General features: G+C 35.7%; 1 protein-coding gene across 1 annotated transcript in view; it reads right to left on the reverse strand.

Annotated features, from left to right (window-relative positions):
* Nucleotides 1-20,048, reverse strand: part of CSMD1 (CUB and Sushi multiple domains 1) — a 1,059,051-nt gene that overhangs the window by 502,467 nt on the left and 536,536 nt on the right. Inside the window, exons 4-5 of the mRNA XM_058802826.1 lie at nucleotides 19,771-19,965; nucleotides 7,845-8,052 (exon numbers count right to left, since the gene is read on the reverse strand). Coding sequence (XP_058658809.1) covers nucleotides 7,845-8,052; nucleotides 19,771-19,965 — 403 coding nt within the window. The remainder of the gene's footprint in view (nucleotides 1-7,844; nucleotides 8,053-19,770; nucleotides 19,966-20,048) is intronic.

The raw sequence follows: 20,048 nt of genomic DNA on the forward strand, positions 1-20,048 counted from the left end.
TGCGGGTTCATCACTGCAAATAGCAGAGCTCATCTCCTTATATACTTACTTATACTTACTTATATACTACATTATTTAATATATACTTAAATAACAAAAAAACTGCACAGCAGCCATACATGTTCCTCTGTATCAAAACATTTTTAAAAAAATGCCACTAGGAATGCTGAAAGCAACAGCAAGACAATGCCCAGGATGGTGGAAATAAATGTAACCCTGTCTTAAGATACCAATTTCCCTGCATCTTTGCTTTCTTAACCATAGTCAGGTTTCATCTTCTCTCCTACATAAATTTTAGGGAGGGTGAACTGTTCACTACCTGTCTAATCCATGCTATTTTTTTTTTAATTTCCATAGACTCCAAAGATACTGAGCAGTGTTCACTGTATTTCCCCAAGCCTGCTAACAATTTACTTACAGCTGTGGATAATTCATTTTTTCAAGTAGGCATTTGAATGCCTGAAGAAAATTCATTTTGGAACATGATGATTTTGATAAATACAGCCAAGTACAAGATATATCACCGATGATATCAGCTTTTTAATCCTTATTATAGGAAAACAGTAGGAGTGAAGAAGCTGTTTATCTGGACATGTTTAGGTTTGGCAACTGCTTTAAAAAAACCCAAAGAACTGGCAATAGACACAATTAAAACTTGCTATTTCCCACTCAGGGAATTCAAAAGACTCAGGAGAGCAATACTTTTAGAACTAGATTACACCAATTGCCTGTATGACATGTTTAGTATACATAGCTGATGTCCCATGCAAAACACTCTGCCAATTTTCTGTATAAATTCCCTAATATGTGAGTGGGGATACTCCTTTCTGAGACTGTGCTTAACAGCTCTGAGACCAGTGAGACATTCTCTCCAAGATCACAAAACTCCACAGGAACTCAAGTTCAGCACTGTGTTTGCAAACTTTTGATACACTGTTTTGATTATGACTAAAGCACATGGTTGACTTTAAAAAAAAAAACATCTTGGGGTATATGCTTTTCAACCCTTTCTCGACCAGAAACCAGGATCAACTATGATTTGTCCATTCTCTTTTGGGATAGCTTTTAACAGATTTTAAGCTTGAACCATTTAACTCAGCAGGAAATGCTGAGGGAGAATGCTGAAAAAGGGCTCATTTGTGGTAGCAAAGGGAGCAGTGGGAGCACAGGTATTACCGACAAAAAAACAACTTGGAGAAAACCAGAGAGACAAGCATCAACTTGTCAACAAAGGCAGCAACTGACAGGACTCAGGAGATGAGGAAAAGATGCATTTCACTGAGCCTTTTAAAGGGACAAGGTGTTTGCCATATTATTTATTTTGGGCATTTTTCTGTCATTAATTCAGTTTTCAATATGCAAATCTCTTCTGATGTTACCTTCTGGAGTAATACTTTGAACGAATCATGTATGGAAGAAATCTCTTAGTATAATGTATTTCATTAACAGAAATTTCATTCTACTCAGCTAAATAAACATATTATGAATTGCAAGGTCTGGAATGTTCTGTCAGAATCACTATATTTTTTCAGTCTTAAAAAACTCTTCATACAGGCACATAATCTACATTAGCCACTCACCTTAAAATTTCTTTGTCCCTCCAATGTATCTTGGGGGTTTGGTACTGAATAGTGCTGTGTGGTAAATCAGTTTTAAATATTTTTGTGTTGCTACATATATTTAGTAGGTTGGTTTCAAGTGCTATATAACTTTATTGCTAATTTTAACATGTCATAGATGATGTAATTTTACATGGTAACTGAAAACTTTGCAACATGAAAGTCAATTGAAAGAATTAGAAGGTAACTATACATCACTTGTTTTCCTGAAAAAAAAAAAAAAAAGGGTTCATGGCAGGTCAGACAGACAAGTTATTCAGTAGAGAAGCTTAAACCTATTGGTTTCCTAACCAAAAAAGCTAATAGGGGAAAGCCAGTTAAAAGCAAGAGAAAAATAAGAGCTCCCAAAAACTAGCAGGTAGCAAGAGAACCCCTTACCAGTAACTCCAAGACAAGCATATAACTTTGCAGAGTTTCCTGGTGACACAAAAAGAAAAGAAATGATGGTCATGATGTCTCTAAAGAAGCTAAAATGTAAGCAATGATAAATAAATTAATAAAAATTGAATAGTTTCCTCAAATGAAAAAGCTGGACTCTCACTGTCTTCCCTTTGTTGTATGGCCATGGCATATCTTTTCTCACCTGATGGAGAAGGAAACAAAAAACAGTGTCTTATATTGGCACAGGTCCCAAGCCTTTTTCTGATGTGGTACTTTTTTATTGAAGGCGATCCACAAGTGATGCATCTTTTAACAGCAAACCAATAGATGGTGCTCTTCAGCTGTCTAATTATGTAATTCTGAGCTAAACACTCAGCTCAGATGTCTGGATCTACTGCCATAGGTGTCTATCAAAAAGGTGATCTAGACCACTCCATTACCTCACGCATCACTTTGCTATAGGCCTCTCACACGGAGGGTGGTAATTAAGATAACAACAGATCTATAAACAGGACAGAAAGCATGCAAATTGAAACCCTACTATTTTGAAATATATCTGAGTGTTTGGACTGGTGTATTTACTAAGAAACACAAAATAGTATCCAGCTGTTACAGGAGTTATTCATTAACACAGAAACAAGAAGTGAGTTTCAGATGACTCCAGGTACTTATGTCAAATTGTATGCCAAGATTATAGCAATTCATTAGTGCTGCTTCCAAATCACTCTCATATCCACATAAAGTTTTATGGCCTTTCACTATGATGTTGAAATGATTTATAAGGAAGTCAGAATAACCTTAAAGGTAATTTTAAATAGCATTAGGAAATTAATTTTGACTAAAAAGTATGAAGTGTAGTTCATTCTCCTACATTGGCAAATACTGACAAAAATATGAAGGATAATAATTTTGGGTTTAAATTGAAGCACAGTAAGAAAAAAATCAGTATTATAAGATCAAAGAGAAAAAAGAAATGAACAAAATTTGTTCAAAATTAGAATTCCTCATTAAAAAAAAAATAAGAGCAGAATTATTCTTAGTGTCATAATCATCTTTCATGCACAGTATAACAGTCTAAGATAATTTGATGATTTTTAAAAAATCCTGGCCAAACCACACTTACATGAAAAAGCCTGAGCTGGACCTACCTATGCCCATGTGAATTGTCCAGCTTTACCTAACCTACACATGATAATAAAAAACCCCAGTCTTCCATCTCAATGGGGAGTCTTGGGAAAGATTAAGATATTTTCAATAGGATGCTTTCCCTAAGTAATAGATTTCTTTTTCAAAACTTTGTTCAGCTAAAGTCCAGATTTCTAAGATACTTGAGATACTTAATACTTTCTGTAGATCTACCTTAGATTCAATTTTAAGTACCATATAACTGACGCAGATGTATAAAGGAAGTTTATGTTTGGAAGTATTTTAAAAGTTATATTCATTGTTCAGCTTTTTTTTTTTTTATATATATTCTAATAATAATCAACACAGAAGCCCTTCAGACTGAAAAAATCAACAATTTGGTGGACTTGGAGATGGGCTCCACACATAGCAGAGGCAGTCTTTCTGTTATGCCCTCAAAACTACTGTTTGTGCCATTGCAAGCAATAGATTATCAAGTCACACGAAACTTAATTTACGCCTAAAACTCATTATGTAATAGCAAACTAAGAAAATTATTAAAATCTAAAAAGATTTCTTTCACCTATAGTCTAACTGGTAGCCTTTCTACTTTTTTTACAGATTAAAAAGGGTTTTCTATGTCCTTCACATTCTTTTTGCATTCATGTTCCTCTTTTAAAGCCTGTTGACACTTCTATTGATTCAAAGCAGAATTAAAAATGTGGTCACCTATATTCATTCAAGATCCAGAGCTGTATAACTGCTTTCTAATTGAAAAAAACAACAAAACACACTCAAAACAAACCAAAAATCCCCAAACAAATGAACCTTGAATAGCTTTAGACGTTCTAACTGTATAATGTACATAAAAGAAAAAATATCTTCTAACTCTTTTATAAACTAATTCCATTAGGATGTATCATATGAGTGATTTTAAAAATAAGAAAAGCTAAACAAATCTCTTCTTCCTTATTAATGCACTGGAAAAGAAGCCAATGATCAGCTATGTAAACCAGAAATTTACTGAACTTCTTATAGAAGGTTTAAAAACATGTGTGGCATAATACCTAAATTAAAATATTAGTATTATATAGGAGAAAGATGTAGAATCAATATAATTACTATAACCTATCTTATATAAATAATTTATAGATACATCAGATTACTGTCCTTTAACATTTAGATTCCACTTGTCCTTGCATTTCTATTGCTTTACTTAAAAAAAAAATGCCCATTTTTTTTTTATTGCAATCATGCTGGAACTGCTTCTAACTTTGCTGATATGTTTGGAGAGGGTAATCCAGATATATTGCATCATACACTAAAAACACTAAAGAATAATCAGTCTGATATTACTTTCTTATTTCTTGCTCTCTTTCTCACTTTTACAGTGCTCATATATGTGCCTTTTTTCACTTATTCTACAGCAATTATTCCTTTAAGGGAAAAAAACAATCCTAATTACCAGACCGTGCTAATGGAATATGTGACTCCTAATACAGAATTAATGTATAAAGCTGTTTACATGATGCCAGATACAATAAAAGGGAGCAATTTAAAAAAAGTCACATTTTTAGATGATAACACCCCTAGACCATTAGTTTTAAGTATGAAACAACTTCCCATTTAAACACACAGCTGATTTTAGCATATTACAGAATGCACTACATTTAGCATGGCTCTAATGTCACTATGGTAACTGTTCTGGCTTAAATATAGCTGAATGTGTAGCTCCATTCCAAGTTTTCCAATAATCCTTTAAACATTTCTTATTAAACTGCCCATAGCTTCTCCAGGCTTTCATCAGTGATCCCGTACTAATCCTGCACTGGAACCACTGGTACCACTACTGTTCATGGTGTCTTCGTGCCATGGAGACTTGGATGAAGAGCACCCTCAGCAAATTTGCTGATGACACCAAAATATGTGGTGTCATTGACACACCTGAGGAATACAATGCCATCCAGAGGTACCAGGACAAGCTTGAAAAGGAGAAGTGGATCCCTGGAAAACTCATGAGGGTTGAAAGTGCCAAGTGTAAGGTGCTGTACCTGGGTCTGAGCAACCCCTTGTGTTAATCCAGACTGAGAGCAGCCCTGCCAAGAAGGACTTGGGAGTGCTGGTGGATGAGAGGCTGGACATGAGCTCCCATGTATGGCCCTAAAAGCCAAATGTGTCCTGGGCTGCATCAAAAACACCACAGCCAGCAGGGCAAAGGAGGGGATTCTGCCCCTCTGCTCTGGTGAGACCCCACCTGAGTGCTGCACCCAGCTCTGCGTCTCAGCACAGGGAAGACATGGACCTGTTCAACCAAGTAAAAATGAGGGCTACAAAAATGAATGAAAGCTTGAACGCTTATATAAGAAGAGGGTTGTGGCTGTTCAGATGGAAAGAGAAGGCTCTGTGGAGATCTCATTTCAGCCTTTCAGTACTTAAAAGAGGTTTATAAGAAAGAGAAGAACAGATTTCTTTTAGCACAACCTGATTTGACAGGACAAGGAGTAATGATTTTAAAGAGGGTAGATTTAGATTGCATATAAAGAAGAAATTTTTTGACAGTGAAGAACGGGAAAAGGTTGCCCTGAGAGGTGCTGGATGTCTACACCCAGAAACATTCAAGGTCAGGACTGAGCAACCTGATCCAGTTAAAGAAGTCCTTGATCACAGTAGAGGGGTATTACTAGATGGTCTTTTAAGTTTCCTTCCAACCCAAATTAAATTATGATTCTATGATCTTAGAAATACAAAATAAATCCATGTTTTAGTGATCAGGGCTAAATAATGATTTCCAGAATACCACAGAAAACAAGAAAAATGTTGAGATTAAATTCTAGGAGAAATAAAAATCTTATTATATCTCTGTTCCAAAGTAAAGCTGACCAATATTGCATCAGATCAATACAGAATGTTTCCAATGCCTTCTGCTCATATTCTACTTCATCTATTACCAGAAATCAAAAGCACAAGTATGTTGTAAAATGTCTAGTGGAGTCTCTTGAAATCAAATGGACATACTTTTATGTTTTGTAGCAAACTTGCATTAGTTCTTCCCCTTCAAGATTTCAGTTTCTGATCCTCAGAATCCCTAGGAAGAAAACTTTGCATTGATGACTGTTGTGCATGTCTGTGCATGAGAGGCAAGGGGGTATTCACACGTTGTACTTCCGATATGAGCACTTAATTTGATACCAAGCTGCTTCACTGACTGCCATTACACTTTTGCTTACATTGAAATGTTGGAGAGTCATCCTGTGACGATGGTCTTAAAAAATTGAGTGCCAGACAGGGCTAAGGGATAAGGGGGTTTTGCCCTGGTATTTTAATAAGGATCATTATGGTGCACCATTTTGCCAAGGGGAAATGCGCTGTGATGATGCACACACACAATAGACTGCACATACAATTTATAGACTTCACAAATTAGCATATCTAACAAAGATTCCCCAATGGGAGGCTTGGATGAATGTCATGATATTCTTCCATTTGAGGAATTCCCCTCTGGAAGGCCAAATATTTAGTTTACAGGATATGCTCTGGAGAGGACCTTGGTTTCCCAAGATAGCGTGGGGTTTTCTGGCCTCCTACTACAAGGCCTTTAGGGTGTTTGATCTCCTGGCCTAACAAAATACTAGGTCTATGCTAAGTTATTGGACTTAAGGAAATACAAGTATGCATGCTAAGAATACTGAGGATACATACAAGTTATATAATAAAAATTATATAAATTTTTATATAATAAAAATTATATAAAACAAAAGGCAAAAATCATCTTGGAATCAGTGGCAAAGATTTGCATGTGTCTTTAAACCAAAGTTTTCACATAGTTGCCAAGTATAGTTACCACACATTTTTATTGATAGATTTTCAAAAGATCAGGTGCTAGCTATAACTTCACAATTATCAATATATTGCACTGTCTAACCAGTTATGACATCAAAATAATAGTAGGATTGCTTCTTATCTGTAGAAAGGCATTCTGATGATAATAATCATCAGTCATCTGAGAATATCTACATTTTTCTAGGCTAAATTTTATAGCAATAGTGCATATGTCAAGCACAAGACATTCTCAGAGAGAAAAGGATGAAAAACCTGCATATGTAGGCTGCAAAGAAATTATAATACAAACTGCTCCACAACTGAATCCATTCCCACAGGCAGAATGATCATCTTTTACTTAGTACAGAGAACATAGATTTAGTATTACAATTACAAATCCCTAATTTTGCTAAGAAAAGGGTTTTAACATCAGCTAACATAAGATAGTAATGCTTGCATACACACAAACACATAGTGAGACTGAATTACAGCCTGTTTAGAATAAGATGCTATCTATTAGCTGTCTATGTATTTGTTTTACTCAGGCTCACTTGCTCACTACTTTCATTGCTGAAGTACAATACCATAATATGTCATTCAAGAAAGTGTTCTTATACCAAGTTCAAATATGTAACAAGAATTAAATGCTCACTGATAAGATACCATACAAATATAACTCTAGTAGATGGAGGAAAATAGGAGGAAGGACAAAGATGTGGAAAGAAACAGAAGGAAACTATTTTTTCAGTTCTAAAAGGTGAAAGGGACCAAAAAAGAAGCACGAGAACCAGTCATTGCTGACAGGTAGAAAATATCTTAAATATCCTCTGATATCTTTTCAGTTAGGTACCAAAGAAAAGAAAAACAGGAAGTGAGATCGTTAAAAGACCTCTGACTTACCATATCGATGGTGCTTCTGTTCCACTGATCTCTAGGAAGTCATATCCTTCCTCCAACTGGAAGTCAGTAAAGACCAAAGCAATGGTGTCTCCTGGTTCAGCCAATATGGTCCAGGTGCAATCAGCATTATTTTCATACTCAGAAGGGAAGTGTGGACTTGAAATAGTTCCACTTGTCCCACGCAGTGTCCCTCCACAAGCTCCTTCAGCTGACAAACAGAATATCAATTACTAATGAAGCTGCACTTCAAACAAGCGAAGCACCATCCTTGTTTCTGCTATAAACCCAGATCTTCTCTACTCACTGAGGACCCATAAATATGCACACACAGAAATAAAATGATGTCCAGGTGAATGGAATGTCTGGCCTTTGAGCAGCAGAGGTTTGGGTTTTCTGACTTTTTTTTCTTGTTGGTGTCACTTCAGCACCAGGTCAAACAAGAATGAAGGTTAGCAGGGACACCTATTATGTGCTGATTTGGAGAACCTGGTTCTGTGAATGTGTGCACAGAAGAAACCTAAAAGAGAACTGGGCACAAAATCACAGAAACAGTTAGACTCTTTGTGATACAAATTTAAAAATATTGAACAAATATTTTCTTTCACTTATTTCTTATAACAAAAAAAAAAAAAAGCAAAAACCTGCAGATAAAAAAAAAATCTTCTATTTTTCACTGTGCTAAACTAGGAAGCATTAATAACATCATACTATCCTTTCCCTTTTCTTTCCCTTGCTTTTTTTTTTGTTCTGAATCAGGATGTTTACAGATGACAAATGAATTCAGAAGATTGTTTTTGCCATCAGTCAATAATGTATATTTTTAATGATTATTAACAATTTTTTTTAAATGAAAAGCATAGGATTTTTCTCCTAAATCTTGAATGTTATTTAATATTTTGCCAAAGTATTTAGCAAATATCTTGTATTTTCCTTGCTAACCCCAAGAAAAAATATGTCATCTGTACAATTAATTGACATAAGAAATTAAAAATTCATCAGGTGGCTTTTGCTTTTTGATAATGTGGCAATGAAAGCCAAAGAAGCAGTAATTAAAAAAAATTCTGGATAGGAGAAGGATCAGGAGAGAAGCATTTCATTTTTATCTCTTTTATCATCTTTACTTACTGCTACTATCATTAGGTATTATTTGCATACTATAAGTTCACACGGAGATTCAAAAACACATAGCTTGGCAAGGTGCATACCACAAGGTACTTATAGTCTAATTAGGATAATAATTGAATAGCTAATTAAGACAACAGAAAAGTGTAGGAGTGGAGCTGCTCTTCTCAATCATAATTGAAGGCCTGTCAGTGAAAGTGTGTTTTAAAGGAATATTTGAAGGAAAAAAGGATTCATTAATCAAAGGAAGAAGAACACTGGGTCTGGACATTAGAAAAAGGAGACTATTAAAAGGGACTAAATAGCCAATAAGTGACAGAAGTAAAAGGAAGAATTTAAAAAAAGGCAGAAACAGAATAATTTCTTTAATGTTTAAGTAATGTATAGAGCACCAATTTGACTAAAAAGAAGAGAGAAATCTCCTGAATGGCACGATCTTTATGCTTCTACATGCAAAAGTAAATTTTGATGTACACAAATGTAACGTAACCTTGGCTACTAAAGCTTTATTAATTTAATTTCTTGGAACACAAATTTTTCAGAGGAGGTCATGTTTTTTCAATAAATTTCATATCTTACTTTCTAGATCCTGATATTTATAAGTGTTTGGTCATTTTTAAAATGAATAAATACAGGTAGAATAGATTGACTTTCCTAAAAGATTTCTTTTTTGTTGGTAAAATCAGGCCATTTCTGTGATTCCTTCCTCAATTTCTGGCTTTTTATACAGTGTATATTGAAAGGGCTATTGTGCCACTGTGGAATGAAAGGGGGAAAGGAAGTGAAAATTAAAGGACCATGGATAAAGCTGAGAATCCAAGTAAAATCCTGGTGCATAACACATTCAAAGACTAAAATAATTTGAAAACTACTGTAAATCCATAATAAATCAGAAAGGAGAATTGAGATTTGTTACTAAATAATATCTAAAATTTCTCTTTTTTTCCAGTCTTTTTGTGTCTCTGTGTGTGTGTATTTGTTTCGGGGGATTTTTGTTTTTGTTGCAGCTTTGCTTTCTTTATTTATTTTTGTTTTGTTTATTTTTTTTAATAACTTTCTAGCACTTCATTCCAGATCATCATCCAGGCCAGAAAAGAAAAAACAAATTAATTCTGTACATCCTGTATCTGCCCTTTAAAGTTTCAGTTTCTAACACACAACAGTTCCACCTGTATTCTTGAAAGCTAGAAGGCAGAATTTTCCCATTCAGGGTAATCAGCAAGATGAGCAAAATCCTGTCATCCATATCTCTTTGGTAATAGCTGTTGCTGTTAATTTTTTTTAATGACAGCATCCTCAATTATATCGTCTCTCACTGTTTATACTGAATGTAAGTTACGTGCTTAAAAGTGGTAAATACAATACTTCTCACTGTTCCTGATACAGAGCCCTAGAATAATCTTTGAGCTCTTAAGTTCAGAATTTTACAGCTGAAATGTAGTTTATTATTACTGGCAACCACATGCAAAAATCTAATTTTATACACTGTGCATTACAAATGAGAGCCAAAGGAACTCAGACTACTACGGTTATCTGCCCAAAGGGATGCATAGCCTTTTAATCTATTCACAACACCATCCTGAAGAGATTTGCCAGAAGTCAAGCTAACACAGAAACAGAAAGAGAACATTGGTCAGCTAGGTGAGACCACAGAAACCATCCTGAACCAGAGAGCATTTACTCTCTGGCAGATATGCTTTGGGTATTTCCTTCATCACAAGCAGCACACAGGCTAAGGCAACAAGGCTGTTGAATAGTAAAGCATAATGCATTGCTTAAGTGAGTGCAGGCAGGCAGGATGTGGCCTCACTGCTCAGAGGATGGGACACTGTCTGGTCTTACACAGCTGGTCCCAGAGTGAGCTGGCCTCCTTGGACTGTCATTTTTGGCCGTGGCCTTCTCTGTGTTATGCTTTTGAGAGAGTTACTGCTCAGGAATCTTAGTGCGTCACTGTGCTTGCAGTAATTTGATAGCAGATAGTGCCTGAGGCTTCATGAATTCAAACTCTATGTGATTTACAAATTGCATTTTGAATTGTGCAAGTAATTAATTCCAAACACTTATGGTTATTTTCAAGTTGTAAGCAACTGCACAAAGTGCTGTTTGTATCAGCATAAATGACTCCTTGAAGTATAAAGCTACAAACATTTGGATCTCACAGTAGTCAGGAATTAAGTGCTCTGAATTTAGAGAATATGCATCTCATATAAAGTACACATGCAAAAACATATGGCTGGCACCACTTGACAAAAAATATGTATAATGTATAGATGTGTAGCTTAGATAAAACAGATAAACATATCCATCAAGTTTATGCATGCAAAAAATGCGAAGTACCACTGTGGAAGTCAATGAAAAATCTTTCATCTTTTCTTCAAGCTAGAAATAGTAATTTCAACAAAAATAATAATCTGGCAATTTTAGTAAGCTGTATTTTGCATAAATGAATCTTGCTACAAGTGAGATCCATGCCTTGATGGGCAAATAGCCAAGGATGTAGTAAACAACAAAACCAGTATCTTAAAAATCTTCCTTAGAATTGGTTTAGGTACCTTTTGAACATTAAATCATTTTTTACAGGACTTTTCTCTTGTCACCACACAATGCTTTCTAGAGGGCAACGTTCTGTATTCTATGTATCTTTTTTAATACACCACATTATAAAATGTTTAGGCAAATAAAATAACATTTATTGCATAATAAAATCAAAAAAAGCAAAAAACCTCAACACTAACCTAACCTATCAAAATTTATTATCTTTCAAAATTAACTTAAAATTTGAATTTGAATATTTGAATTGGCCTTTCCACTTGAAGTTTATATTGAAAGGTCCTCATGTGGAAAATCACATTACTACACTACTCTTTGAACATAAGCGATAAAAACATAGTGATGATTTAAAGAACATAAAATTCATAGTAATAAAGTTTTTCTTCTTATGTCATTAGTAGTCATTTCCTTATCTATCACTAGCAATAGCACAGGTGCAATTAAAACTTGAATGATATTTTATGAATCATCATCAAATGACATATTGTCAGTTCGAGTCACATTTTATAAGTCTTATCAATTAAAGAAAATTGCAGCCTTAGAGGATTCTAAATGAACCGTGGGCCTAAATTATTTAGCAAGTCTTATTAAAAGCTTCTCTGAGAAAATTCTTTCTTTATTGAGGCTGGAGAGCACATCCATGTAGGGAGATCTGGGGGTTTGTGTTGATGGAAAGCTGAACATGAGTCAGCAGTGCCCTGGCAGGTAGGAGGGCCAGCTGTGCCCTGCGCAGTGTTGGGCATCACCAGCTGGGCAGGGGTGACTGTCCCCCTCTGCATAGCTCTGGAATGGCCCCACCTCACGTACTGTGTGCACTTCTGGATGTCTCAGTCTATCAAGGACATCAACCTATCAGTGTGTCCAGAGCAGGTCTTGAGGGCAAGACTTAGGAGGAGTGGCTGAGGTCCCTTGTCTTGTCCAGCCTGGAGAAGGCTGAGGGATGGCCTCATGACCCTCTGCAACTGCTCCAGGACGGCAGCAGAGGGGGAGATGCTGACCTCTGCCTGGTGACCATGGACAGGACACAAGGGAACAGAATGAAGCTGTGTCAGGGGAAGCTCAGACTGGACACTAGGAAAAGGCTCTTCACTGGGAGACCGGCCAGTCACTGGATCAGGTTCCCAAGGGAAATGGTCATGGCACAGGCTGGTTGGAGTTCAAGGAGCATCGCAATATTGCTCTTTCTTAGCCATGTGGTTTAATTTTGGGCATTCAGAGAGTTAGAGGTCAAGGATCCTTATGTCTCCCTTCCAGCTTGAGACACTATATGATTCTACAATGTATTTAATTCTTTATTAAATTGTGTTTTTTGTAGTTTGTGAGAAAGTAGATAATTGTACTTCATTTAAAAAAATCTTCAGTACAGAGAACACATCTGTGAAATAAAGATGAATGACTACTTTCACAAACACATGCTCTGTATATTTTCAAAAAGGATAGTACGAGAAATTTGGTAATAGCTTTTTTAAAATGGGACTTTAAAATTACCATTTTAAAATGTCTTACTGACAAAACAATCGAAACAAGCATATTATATAAATGAAAAGTTTAAAAGAAAATTTTAATATGTTATTGCCAACTGTCAAGCTGCTAAACCACAGATTCAGAATGACCAAACACATCACAGTGTTACAATAGTGTAGCATTATGCATTCATCTGATAGCTCACTTATCTAATTTAATTCCAATAGGCAGACAGCTATTTAACCATCAAAATATACACCTCTAATTCCTTATCTTCCTTACTATTTTAGGTTTTTACAGACTTGATTTTGAATAGGTAAAAGCCAACATCTCTGCTTCTTTTCTGTGTGGAAAAAACGGAAACTTGCCAGAAGTTGCTTGGTGTTTTTCTATCATCACTTGAATCCAGATGCACTGCATCTCTCAGCTAAGTGCTCTAATCAGTTTGCCTCCCTTTCTCAATTTCTCCTCTTGCTGTTGATCAACTTCACATAAATGAAATACTCATTAGACCATGCATCTAAGATTAATTTTATTTCTATCTACATGGTTGTCAAAGGCACTTCAAAATAATTTGGATTGCTCTCTAAGTAGAATTTTGGGGAGGTTGGGTAAAATTTCAGAAATTATTATGCTTTGGTAAAACAGAATCTATTTTACATATATTAAATTATCATATTTCTTTCACAAATCTAATAACATGTACAAAATAGAAACACAAAAATTGTGTTGCAGTTTGTTTAGGGACCTGTGGGCAACCATTTCAGCTGCAGCATTACTTAGAACATTTTAGCTTTGAAATTCCAGTGAGCTTGATCTAAGCAGACCTCAGTGGGGTCATTCCACAGTTATGGGCCCTGAGAATACTGGATACAGATGGGTAATATTGCTCTGGTTTTTTTTATATTGTTAAAATTTTGCTTTATTTAGTAACTTTTAATTGTTTATCCCATCACATCAGTTTGTTATGTTGTAAAGACTTATTTCTTCTCCATTCACTCTGGACAGGATATCTGATCTATTAGTCAAAAAAGTTACGTACTTCAAATAATACAGAAATAGTGATGGATTATTTATTTGCTTTGCTGACAGAAATGTTATTTTCTGAATTGATAGTTTGTACTTGAGCAAACTTAAAATAAAAACCCCAACTCTAACACATTTTTTATGCAAAAACGTGGTTTTAAGAGAAGACAGTTAAATTAAGGAGTTCAAAAATTAATCAGCAGTAATCTCATACCCTCTCTCCCCCCCAAAAAAGATAAGTCTTCAGGATATCTTGTAAATATTATCTTCTTTTTCATGTAAGTATCCTAAACTGTTTTCAAATGATTATCCTTCACTTGATAATATGTTTTTGAAGCTGAAAATGATCCCTTAAAGTAACAGCCTACAACAAATGAACAGTAAAGTCCTAATTTTAAAGCAAAAAGAGAAAAAGCTGAATTCTGTGAGACCAAATTAATGATTGTTGAAAATTTCACTTTAAAAAAAATTAGTAAATTTAATTCAGTTATTCTCAGAACTCTATGGCCATTTATCAAATTCATTTTTTTATGACTCCCTGTGAGATTTGATTTTCATTTTAATAAGTGAATATTTCTCCCATCTTAACTTTGCTCATATTGCTTATGGTCAGGCTGAAGTTTTTCTTTCCATTCTTTGACTTGGCATCATTCTGGATACCTCTGCTATGTTTGCATTGTGCTGATCATCTCATTTTTTCACTTGTTCCCAGCTTCCAGGCTCCTTATTTCAAAGATCAAGCTTTGACCTGGCATCTTTTCATTTTTTATCAGGTCCCGTCATACCTACTGCCACATGCTAGAAACAGAACATCTAAATACAGATAGATGTATGTGTAAATATATATCTGTACATACACACACACACACACAGATATACAAAACTACTTTGTATCTGTGTCCTTGAATCTCTTGGGTATGATCTCCTAATCCTGCACTACCATGTAAGAAATTACGCAGTGTCTGCTTTCCTATCTGCTTTTCCTGGAACACCCTCTGGCTTCTTATTTGACTAGTTACAATGAGGGCTTTTTCCAAATTTCATCTCAATGTAAATGCTGCACCAAATCAGATTATTCTGGAAGTGAACAAAATTGCTCAGACAGGAATCTACTATGTCTCTGTCAGAAATAGAGACTATAGGGTGGATATAAGGAAAATATTCTCATTTTATCATGTAATGTAACATCAGTAAGCAAAATTATTGGAAAGTGGGGTTTTTTTTATTTTCCTTTTAAATTTTTTATAATTGTAAACACGGATAAATATGGGATCTTTTTCTCTTCCTTAAACTTATAAAGCAATATTTGTCTAAACATCAGAGGCTGAAAAGAAATTATAACAGAATTGCTCGCTACCTCAGAAGGTATGGATAACAACAAAATAATCAATTTCTCTTTGCTATTTTTTTCAAAAACATCAGCTCTGCATCTCTATATTCAGTTTTATTTTACTCTAAGTGAATCACAGACAATTTTTCCTTTCATCCATTATGAAGGAATACCTTTTCCAATTTTAGACATACATAAGTATATGTGTTTGTGTGTGTGCATGTAAAAATATATATTTTGACCACAATATTTCTTCAAAAATAGCTCTTAAATCTGAAACCTGATTAATTTTTACTTGTTGCTTTTGGAATTTTCTGAAATAGGATCTTTTTTACTTTATTGTCTTCTTTATTTTCCCTCTAATAGATGGGTATGTTTTTAATGATAATATATTACATGTTCTTTCCTTCACAGCTATTTTTATTGTGAGAAAAAGCTTACTGTTGTAATATCACTAATGCAATTTGTATTCCTAATGTTATCTTCATAAAAATCTTGACTCATGCAACTATAATAAACTAGGGATTCTCAAAATTACTGAGAATTGAGAACCTAATTATACAAAGTTCATTTAGAAGTAGTCACATATCATAAATCAGCTATTAGTGGAACTACTGAAGAGAATGAAATTAACTTTTAAAATGTTTCAGATTGTACTGCACAGTATTTCAACCTCAAGACAAAGAAGGCAAATGTTTTGGATGACACAATTATTGTAGCTGAGATTGAGACAACAAAGAACTTTTTAATTCTTAGGAAAAAGAACATATTACAAGAAATAGGTCGGCCATTGAATCTCTTGTAAGTATGCAAAAGTATAATTTGTAAGTGTATTTGTATATACCTAGACAGTGTTTTTGCAGAAACTCAAAGTAAACTTCCCAGCTTTCTTATAATACTTCAAAAGTCCACAGTTGCTCTTATTTACCTTATGAAAAAACAGGACTAGGTTTTAATAATTGGCTCATCTTTCAGGATTACCTCATCTTTTACATTTAAACTTTTCTCTGGGGATTGTTCCCTATTTGGGGGATCTATGATTTTTATTGAAAGAAAAAAAAAAAAGAGAAAAAAGAGGGGGAAAAAAAGCAAATGTCTTGACAGTAAAATTCTCTAAAATTTCTAAAAATTTCATCGACTCATTTGATTTCTGTTCAGAGTTCATTCAAAGCCATCAACGAGCCTTCAGCACAGTCCAGCTCCACCACTCTCCCTATGGCTATACTTAAAAGGAGAATTTCTGAAACTGAGCAGCAGCCAGAGGAATAAAATGGCAAAGAGAAGAGTCAATGTTGTCTATATCTTCCAGGAGACAGAAATCCACTAGGAATTATTCTAGCAAAACCAGCAGCTATACAGTTGGACAATGTATAAATTATGGGACACCACCTTCTTAATTTTTCTGGAATTACTATGTAACAAAACTGCAGAAAGTAGTATTTTTTTCAGTATCAGCAAAACTAGGGAAACATACCACAGAGAACAAGGCTGTTATGATTTCTTAGTAAGCCTCAGAGCTTTATTAACTCTGTTATGTTATCTTGAATGTGTGCCATGAAATTAGTTTATGATGACAAGAAAGAAGAATACCATCTGGAAACAGAACTGTAACAAAAGATGCTTTCATGGAAAAGATCAAGGTTCTTAGAGAAACAATAGGGGAACATGTCTTGCTTGAATTCATAGAGAATGCAAAGGGCTACCTCATGGCATATGCTCCAGACTGATAAAATGAAATAAAATAAGAAATGTCTAAAATCTCTCATCAAATCCACATTCCGAATGAATTCTAAAAATTCACTGAGGCAATGGCTTAGCTCACATAAGTCATTAACTGTTAAATAACTTCTCTGTTATGATCTTCATTTCTTCTCAGACTGTGCACAGAATTCTTTGGATTTCATGTAAGATCTGCAGGAGGTTTAGGATCCCACTTGATTTTTTTTTAAAAGGTTAAATTCATAGAATTAAAAATTATGGATGGAATTTCAGTCTTGTGAAAGATATTTGCATGCAGGCAAATAGTGCCAAAACAGACAGTATCTGCAGAAATATAAGAAGTATTGTGTAGACACTGATGATACCATGAACTTAGGTTTATTTTTCTGACACCTGCTTGCTACTTCTTACTAAAAGGACAAAAACAGGCCTGGCCAAAATACTTTGAGTTTTTTGATTAGTGACCCTTGAATTTTTTTGGAGGGCAGAAAAGAATAAAATATTTCCTTCCTGTGAGAAATTATGATACAAGAGCCCTCAGTCACAAGTAACCATTACAGGATAAAACAGCTTCCCTTTGTTGCTCATCCACATGGGTACCAATAACACTGCCAAGGGAGTGGCAGCAGCAGCAGGACAGGGTGTCCACAGAGCATGAGAACAGGCTGAAGAGCACAGGAGACGAGAGGGGTTCTCCTTAATACCAGGGCAAAAGTTCAGGTAGGAGCATCAGATTCCAGCAGAACAGCACTTTACTAAGGAGCTGGTGCTGGCCAAGAGGGCTTTGACCTCTTTGATCACAGGGTCCCCTTGAAGGATTGAGGACAGGAGGGGAGACACAGGATCTGCCTGGCTGAACAGGGCAAGAGTTCTGCTGACCTAGTGAAGAGAGTTTGTCGTGGGCAAAAGCCAAAACCTAAAGGCAAATGGGGAAACAGGGCTAAAGGCCCAGGGGAGAAGTCATGGGGACAAGACAATGAATGTTTCTCTCCCTCCCTCTCACAAAGAAACATGATGCCATTTGAAGTGCCTGTATGCAAAAATGAGCTCTGTGGGATGCACACTGCACAAACTGAAAGTGCATATACAGTCACAGAACTGTGGTGGGACAGTTCACCTGAATGGAGGGCTCCAATGGATACACACAGACTCTCAGGAAATACGGGAAAGAAAGGAGAGGGTGCAGCTTACACAAAGTAGGATCTTGAATTAACAGAGCTCTCTCTGCTGCACTATAGGCTATTAGCTCTTGACCTCCTGTAGGCTAGAATGGGACGTCAAAGTCAAGAGAGAGGTCACTATTGTGAATATCTGCTACAGGTCTTCTGATTGAGCACTGATCAAAACTGTTAAAGTACTAGAAGTTTCCCAGACACAAGGTCTGGTTATCATCAGAGACTTTAACCATCCCAGCATCTCTGGGAATGGCAGCATAGCAGAAGGCAAGTAATGCAAATGCATTACAAGATACCTGATATCACATTTTTTTTAATGGAGGTGCTGGACAGGCCAACTTGATGTATGAGCAAAGAGCATTCAGATAAGTCACAGCAGCTGTAGTTACCAAAACCATTCACTGAATATCTTGAGGGAAGTGAAAAAGGCAATTTATGGAATCAACACCTTGATCAAACCAGCAGATTTCAACAGGATATCATGGGCTGATGTCTTGAAGGGCAGGACTGCCATTCAGACAGACTTTTATGGCAGGATTTAACAAGCTGGAAGAATAACTGAAATCTCATGAAATTCCAAAACAGAAATGCAAAGACTTATACCCGGACCAGGATCATTCCATGCAGAAATTATTTGCTAGGTTGCAGCTCTGACAAAAGGGCTCAAAGTCCTGGTGAAACACAGGCTGAGTGCATGATGCACCTCTGCAGTGTTGGAAGCTTGCCTTGTATGGGGTTCATAACCAAGAGCACAGCCAGCAGCTAAAGAGAGAGAGCTCACCTGTTTGACACTTTGGAGGCCCATCTAGAATGCTTTGTCCAACCTAGGGTCCTTCAGCACAAAAGAGACATTGGCAGTCTAGAATAAGTCCAGAGAATGGCGGTAAAACTTCAAGATGCTGAAGAACACAGTGTGTGAGATAAGAGGATGAAGGAAAAGGATTTTTCAGACTGGACAAGTGGAGGATATGTGAAAACCTAACAGCACTGTTAAGTTTAGGAAAGAGCCAGAATGGAAATAAAATCATTTCATAGACCCACAACAGGAGAAGAGGAAGTAGACATAATCTGTAAAATTCTAATTTAAATTGTATGTGAGAATGAGGGCAGCTGGGAACCATAACAGGTTTCCAGAGAGACTTTAGAATCTTCATCCATGGAGATATTAAATTTTCAACTAGGCAAAGCCCTGAGCAATCTGACAGAACTTTGAAGTTATCCATGCTCTGAGCAGGAGTAGGACTCAAAGAGACTGGACCACCCTTCAAAATTTACATCACTGAAGCTTTGTTCCTGGCCAGATCCTGTCATGAAATTGATATAGCTATGCCCCACATAAACAGAAAGAAAAAAAGATGATATCTATCTCTTAATGCAAACTCTGGAGTGTCACTGCTTGAGTTATTACAATTTAAATGCTGTCAATTTTTAGAGAGTACATTAGTATGCTTTAAATTAGGGGAGGGGGGAAACACTTCAAAACAAATTTATTTAATCTGCTGTTTGTATTTAAAAGATATTTCATGTCTTTATTTTTTACCTCTGCAAAAAGGAACAGGAAAATCCCACGATGCACCATTCCCAGGACTCACAATACATGTCAACATGGCGTGGCCTTCCAGGATGTAACCAGAGATACAGCTATATCGGATTTTGTCTCCAATGTTGAATCTGGTTCCATGAAGTACTCCTTTAGGTATTTCTCCTGGATTGCCACATGTATGACTAGGTAATACTGCCAAAAGAAAGAATTAAATACACTACAGTTAAAATTTGCAGAATGAAATAATAATACTTGTCTAAAAATTATATTTAACT

Source organism: Ammospiza caudacuta, chromosome 3, assembly GCF_027887145.1.
Source record: "Ammospiza caudacuta isolate bAmmCau1 chromosome 3, bAmmCau1.pri, whole genome shotgun sequence".
In the NCBI taxonomy this organism is placed as follows: Eukaryota; Metazoa; Chordata; class Aves; order Passeriformes; family Passerellidae; genus Ammospiza; species Ammospiza caudacuta.